The sequence below is a fragment of the Lutjanus erythropterus genome, chromosome 2 (assembly GCF_056507025.1).
Source record: "Lutjanus erythropterus isolate fLutEry1 chromosome 2, fLutEry1.hap2, whole genome shotgun sequence".
NCBI lineage: Eukaryota > Metazoa > Chordata > Actinopteri > Lutjaniformes > Lutjanidae > Lutjanus > Lutjanus erythropterus.
This window is the reverse complement of record NC_139318.1, coordinates 3,855,894-3,882,997: the sequence shown is the minus strand read 5'-3', so window position 1 is coordinate 3,882,997 and position 27,104 is coordinate 3,855,894. Positions and strand designations below refer to the sequence as shown.

Below are 27,104 nucleotides of genomic sequence, written 5' to 3'. Positions count from 1 at the left end.
TCGGCACTGAAGTGTTTTTCATTTACAACTAAAATGCTGTTACAGTTATTAAATATTATTAAGTAAATAACGTTGTTTTTTAATATTATTATTATTAAGGTTTGTTTATTAACTGGCCCCTGGAGTCCTGTTATTTTGCAAAAATGGCCCCCAGGCAAAGTTAGTTGGGTTGTCCTGCACTGCTGCACTTGCTTCAATTCCTACAACTACTTCTACTACTAGTAGTACTGCTCGCCTACGACTACTACTGCCAACTCCTGGGTGAGAACAATCTAATGATAATAATAATAATGATGATAATAATAATAAAATAATAATAATGATTACCTTCAGACAGGCTGCTCCTCATACAGGCTGTAATATGGCGGAGATTGCAGACTTCCTCTGTGTTGTTTGAAGTTAATATGACACTTGTGTGATCAGCAGGTGTGAGCGTGCAGATGCGGAACACATCTGGAGCGGATCAGGTCCCACCGACCTGTCTTTATGTGCAGTGCCGATCACCGGGGATGTCTGTCTGAGTTAAGTTTCGTTTCTCGTATTTTGCGTCAGCATCATGTTAATAAAGTGATAGGCATGCGCTGTGCATGGAATACCCCCTACTGCTCCGCCCGGTCAGCTTCCTCATTTTAACGACAGCAGCCTTAACAAGGCTGCACGATGCTGCACAGAGATTTAAACAACACCACCTCCTGAGCAGGAGTCTAATATTTAGTCTGCTATGGACTCATTCATAAATCACAGGGTCGAAAAAACTATTTAATACTGGATCAAGGGATGTCTCTATGGGAGATGTGTTTCACTTATAATCATTCGTTTGTTCCTATTCATGTATAAACAATGAAGTGTAATCATTTTCAGTAGTTTTGTAATGACTTCCAGGAATGGGAGGAATGAAAGCAAAGGAACCCAATCCCCACGAGGACTGGAGGAAATGTAACCATCAGAGAATTCTGTGGAAAGTACCAAGGACATGAGATAATGGTGTCTTATCTATCAAGGAGAAAAGTGATGGTGGGAGTGCGCTCACATTGAGGCCCACAGCAGGAGGAGTATGTGATGATACATGAAGAAATGTGCAGCTGAGACAGTCACTCGCTGAGTGGAGCAGCTAAGTTTGCATCTAACTTTTTATACTGAACTCTGTTTGACTTGTCTGGGTGTAGAACAGGGGCGTGTCCAGACTCTTTTGATCGGTGGCCCAAGTTTGGTGGTGGCTTCATTCAGGGGTGGCATGAAGTATGTGTGTGCGTGCGTATCTACTTTAATGACTAACATAGTTTCTTACATTTTCTTACTTTACTGTGTTAATTATTATTCATTTTTTATTATTTATTTAAAAGTTAGCAATCACAAAGCTTGTTTTTATTTTCCTGGGGGATTTTTCATAAAGTATGATTTTATTTAATGGCATAAAGGAAATATCTATTATACAACCCCATGTTGCAAAATATTCTACAAGTAAATTAACCTTGTAAAAATGTAAAAGTAGGTTACAAAGAAAAGAAAACAATCCATATTTAAAAATACTCAAACAGTTGGTTCAAACTTAAGTCCCTCCTCTTACTGGACAGATAACCTATCATAGTAGAGTATAATGGTGGACCACTCAGGATGGCCAATCACATTACAGGTGTGTGCAGCGCAGCAAATGCTGCCCCTGTTCTTAGTGGAACTTAGTAAACTGTGTTGTTTTTTGAGAATAAAAAAAAAATCTTTTATTTTACTGCTTGTTATCTTGTTATCTGTTTTTTTTTCTTTCAGAGGTAGGTAGAAGTTTGTTTGGTAGTAATAATGCTAAAAAGGCTGAAATGTGTTGCCTTGATCATCTGTGCCATCCTCTGTGGCAAACTTCTAAAATTTCAAAACATAGATAGCAGATGGTGCAATGCTGGCTGGAACCAAGCAACGAATGGCAGTCATGCAGATCAAAAATCAGGTCAAAAATTAGCACAAATCACAGTATATTGCTCTGCTTCCGTATGATAAATTATGAGTTAGTTTTCCACAGAGATTATTTTCTGCACTAATCCAAAATCTGATGGAAGAATCTCATTGGATCCAGAGCGATGCCAAATTCAAGGTTTGCATATGAAAATGCATCATCCCTCCAGCACTATATATATGTTATGGCAGCTGGTCCACTCTATGCTGATTTAAAATTATGAGTGATTTAAAATAGTAGACAGCATGTCAAGTCAACCCATGACTTGTGGATTTGTATAAATTTGGGAGGAAATGTCAATATTAACACCAGCATTTATGTGTTTCATCATAGTACAGTCATATCAGTTAATGTACAGCTAAAAAAAACATGTTTAAGTATGCAGAATGTCTTTAAAATGTTGTATTAGCCCTTTATACTGCATCATGGCTTCAAATATTTGGGCTGAAGAATCTTTAGTGAGCACACTAGGCCACATTTCAAAGTCAGCTCAGGTGCAGAGGGCGACCCTCAAAACAAAATCCACCTGGGGCTCTAAAAAAGCTTGGGGCAGCCCTGGTAGGTGTAGAGACAAACTCACAGTATACTGATGTGGAAAGAAATTGATTTTTTTGAACTTCTCACCTTGAGTTAGTGACAGCATGATTGCAGTTATTCCTCTTTACTAAAGCAGTTGTTTTATATTTGGACAATGTTATTACCCATGACCTCCTTCACTCCCAGATAAACTCAACACAGACCATGTTTGGCTCAGGATTGGACTTTATTTCAGCTGTCCTTGACTCTGCTGTCAGAATATGTTACGTGTGTGGTTGACCAAAATTGAAACAGATGAATAACTTTATTTGGTGCAGATTAAGTACTAGTTTGAGTCCTGAAAGGTGCACTGTAGGATGATACTGGTGAATACTGAACAACAGGAAAACTTTGACACACAGGATTTTCAAAAGTAGAATCCACTGCCAGAGTGTAGAAAACGTGTTCAGCCAGAGAGGTCGGCCTGACGCTCCTTGTTCCTGCGTACTTCAGCGGCGTGGACTTCCTGCAAAATAAAGTCATTAACTATCAGATGAGTCTGAAGCTAAATGAAACTTAAGGAGGATGATCCAAGGTGGGGCTTCTGAGGAAAATGAAACTTAAAGGCTTTATCTTTAGTAATCTCTTAAGAGTGCAGTCAACTGTTGAGCTGTGGCAACATGTCAGAAATGTTATGCAAAGAGACAGAAACTTTGTGCTTCGGGGATGAAGCTACTCATGTCCAAAGTGGAAACATGTAGAGTGGTGCCTAAACATAACCAAGTAATTTTAGTGCCCAAACATAACCAATTAGTTTTGGTTCTTAAATCTAGTAGTTTTCGTGCCTAAAACTGACCATGTATTTTTGGCACCTAAACCTAACCAAGTAGTTTTAATGCTGAAACATAACCAAATATACCTAAATAAATATTTTGGTGCGTAAACCTGAACAAGTAGTTTAAGATGCCTAAACCTAGAGAAGTTGTTTTGGTTCCTAAACCTCGCCAAGTAGTTTGGTTCCTAAACATAACCAAGTAGTTTCAGTCCCTAAACTTAACCAAGTAATTTAAGTGCTTAAACATAACCAACTAGTATCAATGCCTATACCTAAACAAGTAGTTTTGGGGCCTAAATATCATCAAATATTTTTGGTGCCTATACCTAACCAAGTAGTTTTTGTGCCTAAACATAACATAGTAACCATAACATAGTAGTTTTGTAGTCACAGATGATCAGAGAACGGGAAGACTTGCTTTCTCACGCAGCCGCTGTTTGAGAGCATTGAGGTGGGCCTCCCGGTTCTCCTTGTTGACCTCCATCTTTTGGATGAGCTTCTCCTCCGTCTTCTTGCTAAAGATATTGTTCTCCTCGCGCGCCTTGTGGAGAACCTCCTGTACACGCTCCCTCTTCTCTGCCAGCTGCTTCAGCACCAGGGCCTCCTGGGACTGTAAAGAAGGAGGGCAGAATCACCGTAATGATGGCAATGATTATGACAGTAGTAGTTGCAGTTGCAAACCAACTTCATCAGACAGAAACTCAGTGGCCTAAAGGTGCCATAAATAAGATATTTACTGCCCCGTAGCACAAAATAAGCATCTGCAGGGTTGGACTCATGACATTTACAATTCAAACTCACTTTATGGCTCATGCTGTTTGGCAATAAAAAACAGCCACCCACTGAAGTTTCATCACACTCCCTTTAGTCCATCAGTTATTATTTGTTCTAATGAGTCACTTCATTAACTTTTTGATCGAACAAAAAGAAACAGGTTATACTTGCATTGCAAGTTTACAGAACAAATTGTTCAATGACATTTGTTTTTCACTTGGTGATTGAGTTTTAATGAGAAATGTGTCATAAGTTTATTTTGACTTTGTTTCCATGGTGCATACCTGTCACCTTGCACACCTATAGGGTGCACTGGCACAATGAGATGTCCTTGTGCCAGTGTTGCTGGCTACACTGCATTTTCTTCTTTCTTGTATTTGTAATTGCTGCTGAAAAGTCTTAATTTCTGACATCTAGTAATCAGTCTCAGGGGATATTACAGTAGAACATTGGGAATGCTCCAAGCTAAAAGACAGCAGATCTTAGAACGACGAACGAGCTGAAAGGATGAAACAGCCCATTTTAGGGTGAAAACACTCTAATTTGACTGGCGGTCTATACAAATTCTGAGGTCTTTGCAAGTTTATACACATAAAACAAGAAAACTGAATCACTATGCAGCTATTAGGAGACCAAATCCTCTGTCCAATCAGGTGAACCATTATGCTGTCTTTGCTGAATAGCGACTGGCATCGTTACATAGTGTGATGGCCAAGGCCACACAAAGGAACAGCCAGGAGTGGTAACATTATTCACACACTCACCTCACTACTTTGTTAAGTACACTGGTTAATTTTATTTGCAGTCAACCACACCCCAAACAATTCATCCAAAATTAAGCCTACAATACAGTTTATTTGATTTATAATCTTTTTATTTACTTTCAGCCTCTTTTCACATCGTAGGGTTAGAATGAGCAATTTTCTGTTATATTAATCATTTTTGTGCATGGCCAGGGGCAGAGAGCTGTTAAATCCTGTGGCCAGCTCATCCAGCAATACCATCTACTGCCATGTCAGAGGGGGATTTGGATTTAGTTAGATTTTCCTTTGTATTAGTTATAGTTAACATCCATTTTGTTTTCCCCTTTTGTGTTACATGGTTTGGCCAAGCCATTATATATGTTCCCTCATGTTTCATTTTGTCAGATCAGTTCGTTCAGTTAACACTCTGCTGTTTTGCTGCTGTTATTCTGAGTATAGTTCTATTTTATTTACCTCTTTTATAGGCTTAGTTATTAAGTTCTTGGTTTATATTGTTTTGCATTTTGGGGGTAAATTAAAAACCCCTATTTTTCCAACAAACTCCTGTTCTCTTCATCGCCTCACTGCTTGATCCATGACATATAGAAAGAATAAAAGAAATAGGGGTCCTCTCAGTCCGTCTCCATCAGCCTTAACAAACCTGATATACAACTACCTTATTGAATCTTCAGGTAATGGGTTTCAGATATTTCAGATTGATTGTTAAGACACTTTATTTTGCTGTTTTGGTGCTGTTGAACCAAACTTTATTCTAAAAGCAGTTGTTTTATGGTAGGACCATATTTTTTTCACAGTAAAAACTTTAGTTCCACCATCACTGAGATTCAGACACAATCGGCACTCGTCATTTACTCAGTAACATCAATAACTAACCTGTGATGAAGGGTTTGTCACACACACAAATACAAGTCTAATAGGAAAAAAAGGTTCTCTTGCGGCCAAAAGGCATTTTTTGTAATCTGTTTTATTTAGTCACTAATGTGGTGACGCATGCAAGCTAGTTCAGGCAGACAGCTCGAGCTGCATTGCCAATCACATGACATACCTCACTCTAGATAGTACATACCAAATGCACCCTTCCAATCTGGCAGTCTGTTTAAACTACTAAACCTCCCATTTCCCCCTCTGCCTGCATGCTTTACTGCCCTGCACAGTGTCGCTGCCTGCTCTTTTTACCCCACCTCCACCCCAGCATCCACCTGTAGGCTCTGACGGGGGTTTTCAAGAATTTGCTCATCACTCTCCTTATATCTCTATTTAACTTCACCTGTGGGGTATTTAAACTTAAGTCATGTTCTGCTGCTGTATGAACATTCTAAAACGTGAGGTGTCTGACTGAACTGGTGTCTAGTTGAGAATTTTTGATATTGTCAAGGTCAGCTAATATTCAGTTTGGTTCCTATGGCAGCCATTTGAATTGATCTCCATGCAAATGGCAAAAAATGCCAATTTTCATTTTTTTTGTCCTGAACCAGGCAACATGCAAAGACAAATGAACCCACTTTTTTCATACAACACCAAGAATCAAATGAAAAGGTCAGTGACATGATACAACCACTAATCCCTGATGAAAAATAGGAAAATAACAAATTTTAGGCCCCTAAAAATGTAAAGGTAATACTTTCCTGCATTCACCAAATGAAACTAGTTTATTCACTTATATCATTCTCAAAGTTATTATATGTTTGTCAATGAAGAATATAGAATAAAAGTCTGAGCACAAGACTTAAACGTCTGACAATATGCTTGACTGCATGATTGTATAAAGGATACTGCATGGGTTCAGGAACACTTTGGAAAACTGATGTCAGTAAAGATAGTTTGTCATCTACAAATACAAGTTAAGACTCTACCATGCAAAGACAACATCCAGAAACACTGGACCTGAGCTCATCTGAGATGGACTGACGCAAAGTGAAAAACTGTGCTGTGGTCTGACCAGTCCACATTTCACATGGTTTTCACAAATCATGGACGTCGTGTCCTCCAGGTTAAAGAGGAAAAGGACCATCCAGATTGATACCACCTCTAACTTCAAAAGCCAGCAGCTGTGATGGTATGGGGGTGTGTTAGTGCCCATGGCATCATGGGTAACTGTCACATCTGTGAAAGCCACATTAACACTTAAAGGTACATACAGGTTTTGGAGCAACATATGCTGCCATCCAGATGATGTCTTTTTTAGAGACATCCTTATTTATTTCAGCGAGACAATGGCAAAACTACAAGCTTTGTAGTAAAAGAGTTCAGTTTCTAGGCTAACCTGCCTGCAGTCCTTACCTTCCTCCTCTCCTCAGCGGCCTCCAGCCTCTTCTGGAGCTCCTCCAGGGACACCTCCTTCTTCGGGGGGGAGGGCAGCGGCTGAATCGGGCTTTTGTCCCCAGGCTGATCCAGATCCTTCAGGATCACCTCAAACGCCTGGCCCGACCCTCGCTTGTTCAAGCCCTTCACCTCCAGGTCTGACCCAGTCACAATCCAAGAATACACAAGTTAGTCCTTTCTTTCTTTCTTTCTTTCTTTCTTTCTTTCTTTCTTTCTTTCTTTCTTTCTTTCTTTCTTTCTCATACATTATTAAAGGGATATGTAGATACATCTTATTAGTGCATGGGAGTTGTTGTTTTACGACGCTGATCTTTGCAGCTTTTATGAGTTTCTTTCTTTTTCTCTTTTCCTGAAATCTGTGCTATACACAAGTCTTGAGTTCACTTTCAGTCAGATTTAGCTGATGATGCAGTTGTTTGCAGATTAAGAAACATATATGAATGAATTAATGTTGGACAGGGATCCCAAAAGGAGACCAGTAAGAATGTATGAACTGCTAGGAAAAAGTTATTCTTCACTTTGGCAGCAGTACAAATTATTTTTGATGACAATATAGATCAATTAGCTTCTGCCATTTAAATTATGCTGAATAAGAAACTAGGAACAACAATATTACAGTACATCAGATAGATGAGTATTCACTGTCAGTGTGTGTAAATGACTAAATGATGCTGGTGACGGATGATTAGGGAGTTTGAGTGGGAGGCTGCTGGAGTTCAGTCATAGCAACATAAATACCTAAATATAATGTATATATGCACAAAAAGAGAAAAACTATAACATAAATTACATTAACTTTATCTTCAAGAGGTTTTAATGACACAAAGTCTTAAGGAACTTCTCTTTTACAGTTTTTTTTTTTTTAAAGTTTTTGTGTGTAGTGTACACAACACAACACACATTTTCACCGAGATATACTTGCTGCGATGTGATTTTCATGGCTGTATTTAGGGCTAAATGCGGTCTAAAATTGATGGTCAAATTTTCAACGCCTATTTTTGACCAGATTTGGACCAAACTGGACAAACAGCCCCAAATTTCCATGTCTATTTCAGGGTTAAATCTGGACTAAATCATACGAGCTAAACATGGCCCACTTTTCAACAGCTATTTTGGGCTGAATGTGGACCAAGTTGGACAGACTAAACACAACACAAATTTCACCATCTATTTTTGGGCAACATTTGAACCAAATCATATGGACCAAACATGGACCAAATTTCAATATATTTTTTGGGGCTAAATTTGGATCAAATTGGACAGAATAAAAACGGCTCAATTTTTAACATCTATTTCTGGGCCAAATTCGACAACATTTGAATCAAATCATATAGACCAAACAAGGCCCATCTGTCTTTGGGCTAAATGTGGACCAAACTGGATGGACTAAACACAGTCCAATTTTCAAATTTGGTCTAAATTTTGACTTTTCACAGCCCAATTTTCAGCCATTTTTGGACAACATTTGAACCAAATCATATGGACCCAACATGGCCCATGTCTGTTTTTGGGCTAAATTTGGACCAGATCAGCTGGACTAAGTATTGGCCCAATTTCCAGCATCTGTTTTGGGCTAAATAAACGCCACAATGGGCTGACAAGATTTATCCCAAAATGCAATGCTAAAAATATTACTGTACATTCCACTGTTGTTCATTGTGTAATGGAGGCAGTGAGCTCTGTCTGTGCTGTAAGAAGGTAACCCTGAAGCTAAGATACGGTGTAAAACTGAGGTGACAGACCGACAGACAGACTGACCTCCATACTGGTAGAGGCTGTTGGGATGTGGCTGTGTGTAGAAGCAGGAGCAGAGCAGAGACAACATGGACATCTCCTTGATCTTGTCTGTGTAGGCTGTTAGAGAGAGATAAAAGAAACAGTGTTACATCTGAAAACATCTGAGATCTTCCAAAACCACTGAACACAGAGTAAGACATGAGTTTCCTCTGTGGGGAATGTGGCTGTGCTAATAATACAACACAAAAAACAGTGGAACAATTGACACTGGTGCCTTCAAACAACAAAAAAAAATCTATTTATAGCTTTCATTCAAGTTCATTCATTTCTATAGCAGGACGCCATAGAAAGTCATGAACTTATGGATAGGCACATTTTACCTGTGAAAGTTAACAGCTAACACTAATTTAGTCTGTTGGTTAAACTCTTGACCAGAACTATGTTCTTTGTAACCAGAGATGGGCAACATTTACCCATATACCCAAGGGACAGTACACCCCAGAATACACATTTTCCCCCTGGCCTGTAGTGCTATTTGTCCATTTAGATTTTCTTTGTTGTTAGTTGCAGACTGAACAGTGATGCACTAGGTCTTTTAGATGACAAATAAGTGTTTTCAAAAGTGATAATATAAGTGCAGTGGACTAAGGACATTTGTAGGATCTCTCAAACAGACTGTATCTCCAAAGATGACAGATTATCAACATTGATCTGTTGACAGTGACAGGCTGACTGATTAGCATAAAAAGCCTGAAACAAGAAGCAGACATGGAATGTCTTGAATAAATTTTTACTGCATATTGAAGTGTGAAGTGCTTGAGGTTTAGCCTTCAGGTCATCATCAGTGCTCAACAAAGATCAGAGTAGCGCAGTGTGTCATAAATAATTCACTCACTGCTGTTTCAGCAGAGAAAACTGCAGAATCAAAGTAGACATTCAATAATAGAACATTTTTCAGAAAGTTTTAATGTGCATTGAGTGATCTGCATGCTGGCTGGCTGATGGTGGCTGTGAGTTTTGGAGAAAACCCTCTGGTTACCTTAAAACAGGGGCGTTTCTAGAGAGAGGGCGTGGGGGGCACTTGCCACCCTGAAATTTAATGGGGCCACCCCAAATGCCACTTTATTGTCTTCATGTATTGATTGGTTATCTTAGTTTCAAGCAACTGTTTGATTGGTATTTTTAAATGTACATTGTTTTCTTTTGTATGTAGCCTACTTTTAACTTATCACAAGGTTAATTTTGCCTACTTAATAATTAATTAAATAATAAATTATGAAAATGAAAGTATTTTTCATGATGGAGTGTAGAGGATGGATTTGGATGGAGTCTTACAGCCTGAGGAAAGATGTAAAATGGAGGTACAATTTCATTCTGAGGACTTAAGGAATACAGAATGGAAGCTTTATATAATATTTTTATGGTGTCACTCTATTGTGCTGTGATTAGTAGGGATATTTAGCTTTGGAATTAAATTTTAAATACAAGAAAAGAAATTGTAAGATATTGCAATGTTAGGAATTAAACCAGATATGATATAACGCTGAGTCATGGACATTTAAATTGGTAATGAAGCTGCATCAATAGTAAAATGTAAGCAAATTCTGCAGGACTGCTTTGAGTTAACAGGAGCAGCTGCCAGCTAAATGTAGTTGAACTGACTGAATTGTGCAGTTTATGTTAAATATGCTGCACTGAGAAGAACTTATCAAACATGACTGTAGTTGTATTCAAAATACAACGTGTTTTCACTGCATGACTCGGTGGGTTTGAATTTTGGCCTGTGTGTGTGTGTGTGTGTGTGTGTGTGTGTGCGCGAGTGTACGAGTGTTTATGCAAATACAGTGTGAGGCAATCAGAATGAGGAAATGATTAGTCTGGTGTCTCATGGCACTGACAGACTATACAAGGAGCCAGGACGGCACCCAGCCAGCACCTCCCTCTCCTCCAAAATAACTACACTTGCTCCTGTATGTATTGTCATCAGTCAGATGTTCATGATGGTATTATTTGTTTGCAGTTTGGTGGTGGGGGCGCTGCCACTTTTAATAATCTTTGATCTGTCTATTTATTTTCTTATTTTTGTTTAGACTTATTCTGTTTGTTCTGTTGGATCGGCCCACCATGAAGTTATTCCAAAGTCCATCTTTTGTTTATCTGCAGTTGTAAATAAACCTATTAGTGGTTATAATTTAGCAATCTGGGACTTGGGACTCAGGAATATGAGATATAAAAAAAAAATAAATAAACAACTTTTCTTTGGTTAATTCATTGTATATATTTGGTTAAAAATGTCTCAAATGATGGAGAAGTGTTGAAAAAACTGTCAAAAAACAAACAAAAAAAAGCTGTTACATGCTTAAGGGCATGTGATTGGCTGAAAGGTGAGAGGATGGGGACAATAAGGGGACTGATTCTGAACTTTTTATGAAATGAAAATATTATTGGGTAAAATGCCATCAAGAACTAAAACAGACTGAAAAACTTTAAATAAAAAAGGTCTAATGAAGTAAAAGTATTATCCTATATAATTCAGTTATTATGTAGAGAAGCATATCTCTGCCTCATCAGAAAAAGAAAAATAGAGCAGACTGATACTTTGTAGGTAACAAAATATCTTCACATTATTACAGGATACAAATGTGTCACATTGTAAGAAGAATCTTTTCATATTTCATCAATCAATCCTTCAAACACCTTTCATGAAAAATCACAATGTAAAGTGCTCAACAATAAATAAATAATAAAAATACAATTCAGTGAAAATACGTAGTAATGCCATTCAGAAATAAAAGTGGTATGGTAAAATAGGGACACCAGTGTAGAACAGCTGAAGAGGATAGGTAAAAAAAATATTAAAATGGATAAGGAAGCTAGGCTAAAAAGGCAGGTCTTAAGATTTCTTTTAAAGGTGTTTAGAGATTGTGATGCCCTCAGCTCGTCTGGCAGGCTCTCCCTTTTTATATAGACCAGAGAGGAGGGCGTGGCAGTAATCAAGCCTGGTGGTAATAAAAGAGGGAGAAACGGATGCACTTCAGTAACATTTCTAAGGCTATAAAATGCTGTTTTTGTGAGATTACTACTGTGAGATTCAAAGTTCAGTCCAAGGTTGTTGTTTTTTTTGCTAGGGGCTTGGTGTTTTGTGCAAGTGAATTTAAGTTGCACTGCACCTCCCTCTGGACCTTTACTCTGACAAGTAAAACCTCCATATTTATCTTTGTTCATTTGCACAAGTTGATAAGATCAGTGCATTTAACCACATTATCAATAGGGTTAATGTCTGAGAAATGTATATCATCAGCATAGCTGTGAGGTCATAGCTGATAGAAATAACTTGTGCTTTTAAAATTGTTATAAAAATGAACTTTTCATGTTATAACATGATTTTAATAATGTTTATAATTAGCTGAGTTTCAATTTATTCAATTATTTAACAAATTGTTGGTTCATGTATATATTCAACACAATTATTTCATTTTTTATAATTCAGTCCCTCCAGGATTTTGAGGGACTTTTTTTTTTTTAGATTGTTGCGACCTAAAATGCCTGATTTCATTGTAGCTTTTCTAAAAAAAAAAAAAACAAGAGAAATAAATAAAAAACAAAATGCAGAAATTGTGTGAGCAAGTGAAAATTGTAAAATAAAGCTGCTTGTCCCAGGGGACAATAATAATATGTAATGTAATAAAGTAATGACAGGGCTACAAAATAGTAATAATAAACACAACTTTGAGGACCTTATCACTGCAGATGACACTGTGATTTAGTGGTGCATGTTCCCAAACCACTTTGCACTAAAATTTACTACAAACCAGCTGACACACACCCAACATTTCACCAGGCTTTCTCAGGAGGTCTCTGGCCCCAGAACAGTGACCCATTGTGCCCGGTCAATAATTCAGTCTTCATGCTGCATCAAGTAAAGCAATTGTTATTTTGAGGCTGTCGCCACACCAATGTTAGCATTTAGCTCAAAGCACCGCTGTCAGTACTCTGCTGGCACAGCTGTGACCCGCTTTGGATCTGAGTGTCTGCCAAATAGATGTAATATAATGTAATGTTCTATCACACCAAACACCCCATGTCACATGACTGAGACAGTCTGATTGGGAGAGCAGGACATCAGGTGGAAGACACCTGCCTGCTACACAGGCCTGACAGAACTGTGACAAATCATATCCTACCAAAAAAGACTTAAGAAATTATTAATACCAACACTCTAATTCCATTTTTTAAATGAAAACTTATTCTTTAAGGCTTTATATACATTTATATATATATATATATATATATATATATATATATATATATATATATATATATATATATATATGAAATGTTTTAATTTGCTTTAGTGTTTTTTAATATTGTAAACTTGCTCTGTGCTAGAAAACAGCCTTGTCCCAGACAAGAATTCACAACTTGAAACATTTTTTAAAAAATGTGTTAAAAGCCTTCAAAATCTAAAACTACTGATAACACATATAAAAAATGTGCTATTGTCATCTTTCTTTTGAAATTGATGCTTTTGTGAAAATGTTGACCCTTCAAAGTTGTGATTTTTTCTGTCAGATTTTTACAAAAACATAATTTAATCAGGCATAAAAAAGGTTTACTATACCCTAAGGACCCCTGTCTCACTTCCTGGTTTGAAAAAGTTGGGTATATTGCTCAAGAAAAAAGTGTATTTTGATCAGCATAAAGACAACTCTGAACAATGTTAAAAAATAAAATGGCTGCTCGCTACAACTATTCTGTAAAGTGTGACATTTTGTCAACTCCATAAGTCAACATTTGATAAAAAAAAAAAAAAAGCCAAGACTTCGATCTTTTAAAAAGTATTTTCCAGCAAAATTGAAGAGTTGAAATAAAAAACCCCTCAAAATATATTTTTGTCCCAATTTACAAAAAATGAGTAAAGGTGATCAAAATTGCACAGCTGAGTAAAACATAAAATAAAGCAGAATAATGATTTTTAACAAAAATGCTTTTCAATATGTTTACATGCTTGCAGGTCAGTAATCTGCTTTTGCTTTGCTGCACTGTGCAGAGGAAATAATGAACAATCAAAGTACACTCACAGCCTCATAAAGGCACAAGTGACAAGCTGCATTCCAGAGACACACAGTCAAGTGAGCAGGAAGTAAAACAGCTGGGGAAGATTTTTCAACTCCCAGAACTTCCTAGTTGCATTCATTTGAAATCACAGTAATAACAAACAACTGGGCGGATCCTGTTATTTTTAAAATTGCTCAGATTAAATAAAAAGGGCACCAACTGTATGCAGTGGGACAACAGCACACCAAAAGTCATGATGCAATTTATTACATTTTGACCACTGGAAGTGCACTCTAGAGGGCATGTTATCATGTTGTCTTAGACACTGGACCACCCTAGAGGACATTTATTATCATGGACTCTCCACTGGAAGGGCACTCTGGAGGGCAACTGAGCATGTTTTGTCCACCAAAGGCTCCTCTTGAGGGCATTTTATCAGGTTTTGTCCACTGCAGGCCATGATAGAGGGCATTTTATCACATGTAAATCTTCACTATCAACTATTACGTAAAGGTACAAGCGTCACTATAGTGATGTAGGAAAAAATGATGGCTTAACCTGTTCCCTGATTCCACTGTAAAACACCCTGAAGCTGCGTTCCACAGATGGTAACACACAGTCAAGTAAGGAAGCAGGAAGTAAGACAGTTGGAAAAAAAAATGTCAACCCCAGAACTTCCTAGTTGCATTTATTTGATGTTTCAGTAATAACAAAAAACTGGTCTGTTCCTGTTTTTCTTACAAATTGAACAAATGATATATCAACCAACCATGCAGTTCCTCATTGTTTTGGCTGAACAGCCCACAAAATTTACTGCAGTGATTCAGTCTCACTACTTTCCATGACCTTGGCTCCAGCAACTGTTTCCAGTCAAAAAAACACTCCCATAAACCCACAATACACAACCTGTGCAGCACCACACAGACACAGCTGCTGGTGCCAGATCATTTTCTCAGGAGTTGGTATAGAGCAGGTGTCCTCAACATTTTTAGGCCAAGGCCCCCTCACCTGATACAGAGACTACTGCATAAATCACATTGAGTATTTTCTCTCGTTTGTTCTTACCCATGGCTGTTCAGTGAGCACCAGAAGCAAACTTCAAATGACGGCAAGAGGCCCCCACAAGAAGTCTCAGATCCCCTGTTGAAGACCCATGCTGTAGCGTATACTTCTAACTTTGCAACTTATGAATGCTAATGTGCCTGCTGGATGCAAAAATAGACCACTGTTTGCTAACACATTAGCCATGGTTGTAACAGGGGGCGGTTGCAACAAGTCTCAATTCTCCAATCAGAATCATGCAAGAAATGAAGACACTCTGCCAGCTCTGTCTTATCCCCAACTCCTCAAATACTGACATTTCATCGTTGCCCCCGATGACTGATGATGCAGATGCACACAGTACCTGTGAGTGGCTATAAGAGACTGACTTTTGACATAGTGTAAAGAGGGAGGATTTTCACCAAGGTCACCAGGGTTCATGTCCCATGTGAAACCAAAACCTTTTTAAAAGCTGTAAGATATAATATAACCTGTGTCACATGACTTGTGTCATTTGACTTTCATCTTGTGAGTTTCTGAGTCTCTGAGTAACCGAGAGACATGCAAAAAAGTGTAGCAATCAACCCCAGTCTCCCCTAAATATAGGTAAACAGAGCACGTAACTTAAGATCAGTACTGGGTTACAGAAGGAAAGAGTGTTTTGCTGCATTAAAATCTGAAGTCTGACTGGTCACCACACATCACACATGACTTCTGGGTACTGAAATAGCCTAAATTATAGCAGCTATTTTCCCCTGCTATGAGGGGTCATCGAGTGCATTTGCAAAGTTACAGAGCCAAAGTAGAAAGTAGTGAAAGCACTAGTTTGATGTCTGGAAGCTTTTGTTGCGTGACTGAAACTACAGCACACTACAGTGCATTTCAGGAGGAGTTCTTATTTTTAGAAAGATTCTGAATTATTAAAAGGTACTTCAAAATCACTTTCTGCTCCCGTGGCCTTCGGAGATATTTGTGTGCTGCGTGCTGCTGTCTGAGGATGTGTTTGTGCCTCCTGAGTGAGTGAGTGAGTGAGTGAGTGAGTGAGTGAGTGAGTGAGTTGGAGTAACTACAGTGGCTAAATGGCTGTGGATGCAGTGGCACAGACTTTCCAAACTTAATGCTGAGATCCTGAGACTTCAGCCACTGTTGTCCTACCTAAGAAAAAAAAAAGAGAAATAATATTAAAAGATTAATAATTCCAACACTCCAATCCAGTTCTTTGGGTGAAAATTTAATCTTCACCCTTGTCCAAGACAAGAATTTGCAATGACAAACAATTTAAAACTTCAAAATCTAAAACTAGCAACTTACTGATAACATCTGTAGAAAACTGTGCTGTTATAGTTATTTTCTTATAAAAATTGACTTTTAAAAAAATAAAAATGTTGGCCCTTTAAAGCTCTGTCCCAGATTTTTACAAAAACATGAATCAATCAGGCATTAAAAGTGTTAGTTATACCTGTGTCTCACTTGTCTCACTAAAAGAGGCAGGAATTCTGCTCAAGCACTGGTGAACTTTCTGAAAATTTCTTCAATAATATTTCTATCAGATGTGTCTCAGCCATAACATGTCAACTCTGTGGCCCTTCTAAATCAAAGCTAAATAAGAATTATGGTTTAAAAATGTGTATTTTGATTAACACTTTCTTTACAGTTGCTTACACTCTAAAATTAAAAATAACACACAGTAAAACCTGACACTCAAGGAGCAAAGCTCAGCCCAGATCTGTCTGAGAAGGACATCAGCCTCACACTTTTTGTGTTTTGCAAAATACTAAACTCACTTTTCAACATTAGACAATCTTACGCTATGTCACTTATTTCCCCTTTAAAAGTGTTGCCTTTCAAAATACCAAGTGTATGACCAATTCATCAAACACAGCCGCGGTGTGTACAGACACTCTCAACTGTATCAGGCGTAAGCACGATAAAAGGTTCAGACATTTTAACGAGAGCACAGAATGAAAAACAACTTTTCACTAAGATAAGTAAAATGTAGCCTACTATATGCCCTACATCACTGTTTTTGATGCAGGCTTTCCATGTTTGATACATTGCTGCGTACGCTGTCCTGTATTTTGATTGGTCTACGTACTCTGTCTTATCCACAAAATGCTTTGGCCAGATCCAGCCAAGCGAAGAGATGACACTTGCAATTCATGCTTTCTTTTTGTCCCCACAATTGTTTTTGATATGTCAGTGTACTAAATTCTCTTTAGAATATATTTGTCTTGTCAGTGCAAAGTGCAACCTTTGTAAATGCACTTATTGACTGTTTTTATATTGTGGAGAGAAATAACTATTTGGATCATTGTACGTTTGTTTGGTTCATATATTCATGTACTTTAGTTTAACAACATCTAAGTAAGAGTGTTTCAGATTGTGCTCAGTCTTGTGTAACAGGTTCAAACAGAATCAGATGACATGAACCATGTGTACGCCATATGGGGACAAAACTGAGCTTTTACAAACTATTGCATAGTTTTGAATGAAGTGTTTAGTCTTGCAAAACATGTGAGGTGTTCTGCTGTTCTATGTAGTGTTCTGACAAGTAGTTGTATAAAACTGGAGGAGAACTCTGAGGAGCTTTAAAAAAAATAAAATGGCTACTCAGACTGTTCTATGAGATTGTACCATTTTGTCAACTCTGTCGGAGCTGATGTCTACATTTAATAAAAATGTGATCACTATGAGCTTGGCCCATTACAAGGTTTAATAACCAAGAGCTTGATCTTTTAAAATATGTTTTCCAGCATAATTGAAGAGTTGAAATCAAAACCCCCTCAGAAAACTGTTTTGTGTACAAGTGACATATGAGGAGGCAGCTCTCCTGCTGTCAGGACTGTAGCAGTGTTACTGTCCACTGAGGCTGGGCTGGTTTGCATTTTATATCCATGGTGAACGGCCTGCTGCTGTAAGGTCATGTGTTACCAGTAATAAGTCTGACCCTGACACTTGTGTTCTTTTGTCCTGAGCTGTTATAATTGTCCAGTTTGTGTAATGAAGACCTAAATATATTTGTAACATCAGTTTGAAAAGATTCAAACTGTCTTCAGGTGTTGGCTGTCCAGCCAGGAAACACAACACCATAAAGCATGCTCAGCAATTGTCTCGCCTTCGGAGGAGTTCAGTCCTTTAATTCATTTTAAGTTCAACTTGTTCCTGTAGGCTGCAGGCCTGTGACACATCACACATTAAAATGTCACCAAAGCCCACAACCATAGTATCAGGTCCAACCTGTTTACCCTGAACAGTTAGGAGGAACAGGTTTCTGTGAGCAGCACCAGCCATCTGTTGTGTGTTTACATTTTTTTCCTCAGAGAGTAGCAAAGGGAAAAAGCGCAAAACACCTGAAGCAGAGACAGTGAACTTCTCGTACATCTTACTTCAGTCATGCAAAGCTCCTGTCACCTGTTCCTCTCCCCCACCTAGTCCCTGCAAATTCCAATTCCCTGCATGTATTGTCTCCGTCACTGAAAACTCTTACTATTTGGTGTGTAGACTAGTAGAAAAATGTTGAGCTGTAATCAGGTCTGGCCTGATGTGGGACGTGTTGGGGTCGGTTTTGGACAGAATTTTGTTGACATCAGGCCTTGATGGGTTCATCTTTTCAGACAGAATAAAAGCGCTAGTCTGCACAGGTGGTGGAGGGAGCAGTCCATCTGTCTGGGGCTACGCTGTGTGGGTTCAGGAAGTAGAGGAAACTCCTGTTTAACCAGCATTATGAACTTGTTGGTTGAAGCAGACATCCTGGGCTGAAAGAGGACAAGGCAGAGATGTTTCCCCCTGTTTACCACCATGTTTTCTGAGGTGGTGAACCACCGTCCATGGTGCCAACTGCCCCAGGATGGAACACAGAAGTCTTGGGTTTAGCTCCAAGCCCAGTCCTCAGTTGGAGACTGAGCCGTATTGCTTTGCGGTACTGTGGCATCCAATTCTCCGCTAGTGGCCTCGCTTGCAGCCGCAGCAATGCTGGGACGCTCCACTAGCATGGTGTCGGTGAAGGAGAGACTCTTTCCTACAGTTTGGCAACTCATTGGTTCAGCTGAAGGCAGATCTCGCAGGGAGCAGGTGGAGAAGTGAGTGGTGCTATGTTTCATGCTAGCTCTCACTCTCTCTGTGCTGGTTTAGGCCTATTAGCTACCAGGCTAAAAACAAACACACGTATGATGGCAGCAGTGGTTGCAGCAGTGGTTGCAGCAGTCAGTTCCTTGCAGCCTGCTTAAAAGATCGTCTTCAGTTGGCTGCTACTTGGCTTGATCTTAATAAATCCAACTTAAAAAAGCAAAGACAGATTGGAACAAGATTTAAAACAGTGTGTTTAAAAGAAGAAAAATGTTAAAATAACTCATGATCTCAGTAGAGAGATGTGAATGCCGTCATCTTGCACATGTTAATACTCAGATGAAAGTGTTGTGATTTTCCAGTGAAGCTCTTGCTCTTATGGCAACAGCTACATGATTCACACAACAGGTACCAAAGAGAAAATTTTAAGTATAGTCATTTATAGTGAATTATGACAAATTATCACTCTATTATTATTATTTATTATTATTCGTTTACAAAAACTCTGAAGGGTGCCTTTAAGGTCAAACATGGGAATCAGAATTCACCTGTTTTTACTGATGCTCGTCCCCAAGTGACCTTGCAACTAATTTGTCCTTGTCCCTGTGTGCACCATGGCTGCAAAACAAACCAGTCCCACATGAAGGCTTGATCCTGTGTTTGTGTGTGTGTTCGTGTGTGTGTGTGGGGGGGGGGGGGGGGGGGGGGGGGGGGGTGAGGATAAGATGCACTATGCATTGTGTGTGTGTTGATAAGCCTTAAATAAAAGACAGTCATGGCCCCAAAGGGTGTTGCCATGGTGACATCATGGAAGCTGTGCGAGTGAATAGGCCACCTCTCGACCACAAAACAGCAAACAGCGTGTCAGTGTTTCTCAATATATGGCCTGTGTCCAACCTTTCTGAGAGCCATCAGTAAATCATTAATTTCATCATTTAATCAAATGGAAATGAACTTGATGACAGAATAAATGAAACGACTGTTATTATATTTATCATACATACTGTCACTGATAAGACAGTTTGACAGTCCTGTACCACAACATCAACAACCTTTTCTGTTTGCATTTACAGCATTTATGTTTACATTTCCAACAGTTTAGTTTGCATTTACAGCAGAGTTTATAACTATAACATATTCTTGAGAATTGGGACAAAAATGTATGTCAAGGGGGGTTTGGTTTTTACTCTTCAATTATGCTGGAAAATCTGTTTTAAAAGATCAAACTATTGGATATTAAACCTGCTAGTAATTAAATTCTATATTAAATGTAGACGTCAATTCCATCAGATGGAAGTTGACATCTTACAGAGCTGAGATAATGTTACATTTTTTTATTTCACAGTTGTAGTGAGCAGCCATTTTATTTTTTAAAGTTGCTCAGAGTTCTCTTAATACTAATCAAAATATACATTTTTAAACTATAATTCATATTTAGCTTTGATTTTGAAGTGCTAAAGAGTTGACAACAATGATAGATAGCAATATTATTTAATGAATTTGTCTAAAAATATAAAGTTCACCAGTGTTTGAGCAGTATTCCTGCCTTTTTTAAACCAGGAAGTGACTGGGGTCCATAGGGTATAGCTAACCCTTTTCATGCCAGATTGAATCAAGTATTTGCAAAAATTTGATGAAGCTGACAGGAATCTGGGGCACAACTTTAAAGGGCCAACATTTTCATTACAATAATTGATTTTAAAACAAAGATGAATTAATGAATTTGTGGAAAAATAGAAAGTTTACCAGTGCTTGAGCTTTACATACTAAGAAAATTGATTTTCAAACAACATGATCATAATAGCACAATTTTACACCTTTGTCATCAGCAGGTATTGTTAGTTTTGGATTTTGAAGGCTTTTAAGATATTTTTTATATTGTTTTAAGTTGTGAATTTTTGAAAAGAACTCATTAACACAGAAAAATGGAATTAGAGTGTTGCACAAACTGCTGCCTCCTAAATGACCACAGTTGAATCAGCACGTCTCTACAACAGTTTCAACATGAACTGAACCTTCATGAAGGGAGGATTTACTGCAGGACTGTTGTGTCAAACTGCATTGAAGTTCATTCACACTCCATCTGATGTTGAAACGCCCCCTGCTGTTCAAAAGGCAGACTCATGCATTCTCTATATGATGTATAACACACTGTATGGTAACAGAGGCACGCGTCTCCACAGTACGGTTGGTTTGATCCAAAGTGCTGAGTACTCCTCAGTTATACAATCAAGTCCTGAGGGATGAATAAGAGATGAACTGACTCGCTAAGATGGATGTTTTCCACTGAGACATGTTTTCTTGAGGTGCAGGCCAAATTTAGAAAGTCTTCTTTAAAAGAGCTAAGTCACGATGTGCTGTTGTCAAGGTCTCTGCTCCTGAAAAACAGGATGCTGGTTTACTGCCCCTGGTTTTACTGACATGACAGGAAGAGTGAATTCACCAGCAGGTCATTTATTATTGAGAGGCTCATCACGATGGACACATTAGTCCCACTCAGCATCCCAACAGTGTGTGTTATGCAGTCTCACACAGCATCATGACACAGAGGACTTTCTCCTTCAGAGAAAACGTACAAAACAAATATTGGATCTCATGGAAGAAACCATTTATGAACAGATTTTCTCATATTTATATTCGTATCGATGATTTCTTCTTATTTTATGTCAGTACACACTGATTTCACCAATATAACCGATATAACTAAATTCATAATTTACTAAATAATAATGTTTAAGTATTTTAAATAAAAGCATAAAAAGAAGTATTCATCTTTTCCTCTATGCTGTATCAGTTGGTAAAAAATCAAAAAACATTTAATTTGTGTTCCCATTTGATTAGTAACAACAAACAAACAAACAAACAAACAAACACATGCATATATTAGATGATTTAAAAGAACGTTTAAATGATCCACATATTTAAAACAAATTACAAAATGAAAGAGTCCTGTGAGTTTTTAGAAATTGTTCATAAGTAAAGGCTTCTATGGACATTCAGCTGCAGTCTCTTTGACAGCTAATACAGCTGTGCAACATGTCATCAATAACTGATGTCGCTTCAGACTGACGCTGTGGAACAAGGATTTTTCATTTTCTGAGTTTCGTCTCCTCCATCCTTGCGTTTTTTCCTCACATCCCGAGCGAGTGTAGGAGACGAGGAGACCAATTCACCAAGTGAAAAGCACCCTGTGTGTTGCTTCTTCACCTTAGTGAGGGGGTGCTGTCCAGCTCCCTCACAGGAAGCAACGATGATTCATCAGATTTGTGGCAACGTTGCAGAGTTTGGACAAAATTGCGAGGTCGTGCAGAATTCACAGGGATTGGTTGAATTTGTGTGAAATTGCTACAATCACAACATCAAAACTTCCTCTTTAGTGTTAACTGACTGTTAAGTACATACTGCAGCTGCCCTTTCAAAGTATTAAGTGCTGCAGCCAGTATGCATACAACTGGGACATAAAACTTCCTCAAAACATACCACCTCACACCAATCAGAAAGGATTGTGGGAAAAGAATAATCAGAAAAGCATGTTGGCTTGTACACTGCAAAATCTGACTGAAGGCAGTAAGGCATTTGGCACACTGCATTTGATGTACTATTTTTGTGAAAAAACTACTTCTGATCTTGTGTCAAAGTGATAGGCACAAGGCCACCACACTCTAACAGACTTTGTTGAAAATTCAAAAATCAGCCCAGCAGCAAGGAAAAAAGGATCACTGGAGAAGAAGCAAGTTCTGATACAAGGAGTTTATTGATCTCTCTGGTGCACAAAAAATCAACCAAACTCCACCCAAATTTGAGCTTTCGAATCATTTGGTCAATCGTTTTTCAAAAACCATTACATAAGAACGACCTAGTCTGGTTAAACCAACAGACAGAATTACATACACCTCCTCTCTCATGAGACTTGCCTTCCCGTATGCCCATTTAGCCAGTTACTGCTTAATAATCTTCCTCCTGCCGGGCTCCTATCATGCCTTTGCACAAAACAAGCAGGTTCTTTCCTTCTCTGTCTATGAAACTGGAGAGCTCAGGGAGTGAACATATCAGGCAAAATTTACCACTACACTCTGCACTTTTTTCTGGAATACGTATTTATGATAGTGGGTATTGGAATGTAGGGATGGTTTCTCCAGTTCTTGGAGACGTACAAACAGCTGGTCACGCTCCTTCAGTCTATGATCAAGTAGGATTCATCATTCAGCACATCTGGGGGGTTAAGAACATTTGGTGCATCTGGAGTCGACTTTGATTATATTTTCTCTTAACAGAAAATTGAAAGAACATAAAAGAGAATTTCATCAAATGTTGCTGTGTGAGGTTCAGTGTCTCAGTATCCTGCAGTCAGCAGCATGTTCGTCCCTGCCCACAGATTCACTGCACTGAGTCAGTGGAGCAGCCACAAAACACCACTAAACGCTTTTTATATTATCATAGTATACAAGCCATACACAGTAACTGCCCGTCTGCTCCATTAAAATCCAACTAAAGTTAGAGATACAGCCACTTAGTGGCTTCTCAGTTTTTATTGCCAATTAGAAGAAGATGAGCAAACACAGTGAGAGAGTTTATATGACCTGAGCTGAGTAATGAGATTCCATATTACACATCAACATACTGTACAATATTATACACACAGGCCTTCAAATGCACCTAATTGCTGTTCCTCTTATTGCAAAGTTAATTTTAAGTCTATTTCATTATTTCTTTTGGGTAAAATAACTAATTGTTTATGCAGATTAAATGTCACATGTATAAGAGTTGAAATAATAACAAGTGAATATATGAATGAGTCTAAAACATTTGATAAAATCTGACGATGTAGCAACATGATCCACCTAAGTCATGCATTGAAGCACAATTATGTGTCATTTGTACTTTTACTTCCATTCCTGTACTCTCTCTACTTAAAAGTCAAATACATTTCGAAGGGAAATACACTATTGAGTATTGAGAAAAATTATGTCGTCCCCGCAAAAAACGTTTATAAAATTACTAATACCAATTCTCTCATTCAATTTTTTGGGTGAGAATGTATTCTTTAGGGATTTGTATATATGGAATGCATGTAATTCATGAAATGCATTGGTTTGCTTTATTTATTTATTTTTTCATTTCTAAACAAGAATTCACAACTTCACACTGACAGATTTTTTTTTTTATGTAAGTGTTGGTCCTTTAAAGTTTAATGTCTCATGCAGATTTCTGTAAAAATATGCTGTGAAATGAAAAAATGTAACATTTTGTCAACCCCATAAGACATTAGCTCTGTCAGATTTAATAAAAAAAAAATCATTAGGAGGTTGATCCATTATAAGGCTTAAAAGCCAAGAGTTTGATCTTGTAAAATATCAAGTATATTTATCTGACACCTTCAGTTACTAGTTAGTCACTATTCAGATTTTACATAGAAAACATGTATGAAACATATTAAATCTCCATTTCACTTCATTGTAACAGGCCAAAACTTTTTATTTGAAAAGCACATTTGGGAGTAAGCTGATTCTTTCAGCCCTGAGTACTGTCTGCAGGTATTCTTTATTAGACTGTATACACCTCATCAACCTCCAGCCTGTAAGGAGCCTCAAAGGTGAAACCTGAGACCAAAAACACGCCACAAAGCACCATCAGTGCAGCTCGTTAATCTCATAGCTCTGAGCGCACGGTGATAACTGAAGGCGACTCATATGGGTGTTTTAACACTTTTATGAACTGAGATCTCATCTGAACTGTGGCAGCACAACAGTCAGACAACAATGTTCAGAGAGAATTTAATAAGAAAATCAAACTGAAACAATAAAAGCCTTTAATAATAAGGCTCTTTAATGAGCCTTGTCACTTGAGGGAAAAGGATCAGAACTGTTTATCAAGCAGTCAGACAAAAACATGATTTAATCAGGCATTAAAAGGGTTAGCTATACCCTAAAGACCCCTGTCTCACTTCCTGGTTTAAAAAGGCAAGAATACTTCTCGAGCACTGGTAGACTTTATGAAAAGGTCATTAAATAATATTGCTATCAGATGTGCCTCCACACAACTCCTTCTTTTTCTAAATTTAAAATTTTCCATCTTTTCCTAAATTAAAAAAAAAGTTTAAAAATGCATATTTTGATTACCATTAAGAGAACTGAAATGAAAAAAAGTCACATTTTCTCAACTGCGTAACTCAACACAACATTTTCCAGCTTAATTGAAGAGTAAAAATGAAAAAAGAAAGAAATTGCAAAAAATTAACAAATCAAAATTGCAACAAAAGTTGTGATTTTTAAAAATGTTTATTTCATTTTTTATTTTTTATTTTTTTTGTATAATTAAATAAAATTAATGGAAACTTATTCCATGGAGAATGAAACCATACTCTGTTCTGAGTGTTCTAACTAACCTCACCAAAAAAGGCTCAAGGCCTATTCTCTCTCTCTGACAATTGTTTTTTAAAAAAGGAACAAAATAGTAAATAATTAAACACTAAGTTGGTTCATGGAGACTAACATGTATGATTTGGTCAAGTTTGTGGACATGGTGCAGAGTTTGGACAAAATTGTAAGACTGTGCAGAATTCATGTGGACTGGCTGAATTTGCAGTCATTGTTGCGATCACAACTTCACATCTTGCCCCAATTCTCAAGAATGTTCCAAATCTCAATAAAAAGTGAGCTATTATTTATTTATTCAGCCTGGGCAGGAAGTTCAGCAACAGTGGCTGCAACTTCAGCCTGCATGTGCATGGATCTGTTATTTGATTGGCAGGATAAAATCCAGCTCAGGCTCAGGCCCTGAGAAGTGCTCACAGCGTCCTCTGCACGCTGAGTCACAGTGTGAGTAGGCAGCTCACATCAGTTCATCAGTTTCAGTGTGAAGTCGGGTAAAGTGACTACCAGACATTTACCAGCACAGTCACCTCTGTTACTCCACTGAATTCTCAAAATGGCTGACTCGTGCACTGCGAGGTAGTATTATGGATGTGATCAAGTCTCATTTCAGAGGAGGAAGGTGTTCATTATTCATGTTCAGACTCCTCTCTGTGAGCTGCCGGCATAACACGACATCCACTGTGAATTCCTGTCTTTTCTCATTTCTTCTCCCAAGCTACCGACTCCCTGCTGTGCTTTTTTGTAGAGGCTTAACAGTGTGTGTGTGTGAGTGTGTGTGTGTGTGTGTGTGTGTGCATCAGAGAGACACATGAAGCGCGCACACAAAGAGAGACATCGGTGAGACAAGGAACAGGGCGTGGACCCAGTCACAGAGCCAGGGAGCGTGCAGCATTTGATGCATTATTCACGAGTTTGGCGCACTAGAAAAGGCTCCAAATTCTGACAAAAACAACGCTGTGTCTGGTACAGACTGCATCTGTGAAAGTACTTCAATACAGCAGATAAATGGGAAAATATAAGGCATTAAAACGAATTTAAAAACAAAACAATTCTTTGGACTGGGCATTGACTTGGCCCACTCGGGTCTAATATCATGAGAAAGCTAAAAAAAAAGATGAGAAGAGGAAGAGTGAGTCAGACATGTGCTGCATGGAGGACATGATGATAATGAGTATTCATCTGGCTCCTCTGGATGGACACGACCCTCCATCGACCTCAGATATCAAATACAGGGAAGCACGTGGAGCATGATGATCACTATTATGCAATGAACCAGAAACTAACAGAAGCTGACACTGATAATACCATTAAAGGTATTAAAGAGCTAGTGCAGACCATGTTTTTGACCTTAATCTAGCCTTATGATCATTTACAAATGTAAAAAAAAGTATATTATTGTGATTTTTTTCAAAGAAGCTGCTAATATTCTAATTTTATGGGTGTTTACAATCATTCTGTTCTGTCTGTTGTTAGTAAAAAAAAAAAAAATTATTTCAGGCTGTTTCAGCAGAAGGAATTCAGGAGAGACGAACATGAGAAAAGATTTTAAATGCAAAATTGTATTTATTAAGACAACACAGTACTCCTAATCTAGGATTGCAAAGGTGCATTGTTTTTCCTGTACTTCTGAGCATAATGTTTCTTTTCCTGATGTGAAAACTGATGAAGTGGAT

General features: G+C 38.1%; 1 protein-coding gene across 1 annotated transcript in view; it reads right to left on the bottom strand.

The window, feature by feature from the left end:
* Positions 1 to 2,689: 2,689 nt before the first annotated feature.
* The window catches only part of stmn3 (stathmin-like 3), a 28,886-nt gene continuing 4,471 nt past the window's right edge, over positions 2,690 to 27,104 (bottom strand). Inside the window, exons 2-5 of the mRNA XM_084726417.1 lie at positions 8,915 to 9,010; positions 7,115 to 7,293; positions 3,715 to 3,906; positions 2,690 to 2,987 (exon numbers count right to left, since the gene is read on the bottom strand). Of these exons, the coding sequence (XP_084582543.1) occupies positions 2,928 to 2,987; positions 3,715 to 3,906; positions 7,115 to 7,293; positions 8,915 to 9,010 (527 nt within the window). The 3' untranslated portion in view covers positions 2,690 to 2,927. The remainder of the gene's footprint in view (positions 2,988 to 3,714; positions 3,907 to 7,114; positions 7,294 to 8,914; positions 9,011 to 27,104) is intronic.